The sequence below is a fragment of the Chaetura pelagica genome, unplaced genomic scaffold, assembly GCF_000747805.2.
Source record: "Chaetura pelagica isolate M959 unplaced genomic scaffold, ChaPel_1.0 scaffold234, whole genome shotgun sequence".
Classification (NCBI taxonomy): Eukaryota; Metazoa; Chordata; class Aves; order Apodiformes; family Apodidae; genus Chaetura; species Chaetura pelagica.
Genome location: NW_009952967.1, coordinates 310,500 through 312,780, shown reverse-complemented (window position 1 = coordinate 312,780; position 2,281 = coordinate 310,500). Strand labels below are relative to the sequence as shown.

The following is a 2,281-nucleotide window of genomic DNA, read 5'->3' as shown; positions in this document are numbered from 1 at the left end:
CTGCTGAAACACCTGCCCCACAGCACGGAGGGTGTGAACTCATCATGGGGAGTGAATTGGGCAGATTTTTGATGTCTACATTACAGGGAAAAGAAAACCTTTAGAAGCAATTTCAGCCCAGGCTTCCCACCTGTGTCGCCAACATGAACACCATGTCTTTTGCCTGAACCCTGCTGGTTCCATCAAGACCAAACAATCTTTGTCCAAAACACAGAATTTTATCTCAAAATGCATTTGCTGAAAACTGGGGAACTGCCCCAGCTCTCTAAACCTCCTGCTCTGTGTACAAACAGCAAAGGAGGCACAGTAAGGCTAACCTGGAAAGGGTGAGGATGGTTTTGCTATGGCCGAGGTTTGCTGGAGCAAACCAGAGCAGCAGCAGATCCCAGCAGCACCTCTTTGCAACCAGAACCTGCACACAGAGCCATGCAGGTCTCCAAAAAGAGAGGGATCTGCCCTCAGCATCTCTTGGCTTCTCCCAGCCAGCACCCACAGTTAAGTCTCTTGCTGAGTGTTGAGTTTGGAAAGGTGGTTTGTAGCCTCTAGGTGGATGGTCAAGGTTCAGGGACACATTAAACCATCTCTGTGCATGGGGTAAGAAAGGAGATGAGAGGGAGCATGTTAGAGCCCAAGAGCAATCCACATGGAATTCAGGCAGAATTTCCCCAAATATTCAGGTGGTACTGGCCAAGGAAATCCAGACCCAAGGCTCCATCCAGCTTTCAGCTGCAATGGAGGGAACGTGGGTGTGTTTCCTCTGAGGGTAAAGCAGAGAGGTCTCCTACGGCCGTGACGTGCAAAGGAAACACACAGGGAGTGCAAGGGGAGGAAGAAGAACAAGTTCCTCTAAAAGGAACACATGCTCTTCACCATCAAGGCCAGACAAAGCTGACAAGTTGGTTTTAAAAGTGGCAAAAAAAATTAAAAAAAATGTCCAGTGACCCAAACTGAGCAGGGCCACGTGCTAGATGTTGAGGCTTCAGAAGAGATGTTTCCATACAGGAGAGCAGGGTCCAAAGAAAACAAAACCTCCCAAATGCATCCCTGCAAAAGACCCAAAATTAAAGCAAGCAGAATCAATTCAGCTTTTTTCCAGGGCTTTCAGGAAAGCAACTGAAAGTGGATCAGTTTTTCAATCAGCACCCTGTGTGCTTTACCCCCGAGAGGAAACCTAGAGTCAGCTGGCAGAGTCAGGCTCATTTTAGCTGCTGGTCCCTGCTTGCCAGCTGCATGGAGGAGGGAAATTGAGGGAATTGGCAGCTTTTCTTTTGTCACCTGGGATAAAGGCACCTTTAACTCAGTAATATAATATACCTATCTTATAATAATATAACATACCCAGTATATATTATAAGCAGGAATATAATCCACCCAATTATCTCCACATCTCCTACGCTGAGCGGTGGGGCTGACATGTCTGGAAGACACGGAGGCACTAGCAGAGGCAGGAAAACATCTCCCTGCCCTGGGATATATTCCTGCATATACCAGGATTTGGGGAAAACTTTGCATGTCTCTCACAGGTGAGACACACAAACTCCTCCCACCTTGGGGGATTTTTTCTGCCATTTTCTGCCTCTTTACTGAATTCCATCAAGATGTGGGGGTTAAAGGAGTGAACTGGGAAGCATGCAGCAAGCTTCAGGTGGCAGCAATGCAGAGAGAAAACCAAAATGTTGTAAGATGAGTGTGTCCCACCTTCCCAGTCTCTGCTGGGCATGGTCTGCATTGCTGGAAAGACATCTCCAAAATCATAATCTACAAAAATGAGGGATAAAACTCAGGATTAGAAATACAAGTAGTGGGGAGGGAGGGAAAAGGGAGAACGTGAAGGGGATTTGGGGAAGGAGATGGGAGAGGAGAAAAACAAAACAATCCTCCACTGGTATCCAAAACATGTGGGAAAATAGTTAAGGGAACATGGATGCAAATGGAAACCAGCTGCACTAATGGGTGTTCCTGTTGGATGTTTGTGTTATGGGAGCTACAACAGGACCAGCAAAGGATGAAGGCCCCATTATGTGAGCTGCTGGAAGGCTAAACAAGAAAATAGTCGAGATCACCCAGGGCTTGTGAACCTAATCAGGGATCCCCTCTGGGAAGCAATTTAATCAGTCTGTGCCTCAGTTTTCCCACTTCATATTTACCTCCCATAGATACTGTGCTGATTGACTCATTAATGTTTTCAAAGGCAGGGGTCTGATTAAACAGAAAAACTTGTCCTCTGTTCCTAAAATCCCCAACTCCACCTACACTCCCAGGGTAGTGAGATGCTCCTGCT

The 2,281-nt window shown here is 46.8% G+C and overlaps 1 protein-coding gene across 1 annotated transcript in view; it reads right to left on the bottom strand.

Moving 5' to 3' along the window:
- Positions 1-2,281, bottom strand: part of PLEKHM2 (pleckstrin homology domain containing, family M (with RUN domain) member 2) — a 26,919-nt gene that overhangs the window by 8,313 nt on the left and 16,325 nt on the right. Inside the window, exon 7 of the mRNA XM_009995743.1 lies at positions 1,699-1,758. Within this exon, the coding sequence (XP_009994045.1) occupies positions 1,699-1,758 (60 nt within the window). The remainder of the gene's footprint in view (positions 1-1,698; positions 1,759-2,281) is intronic.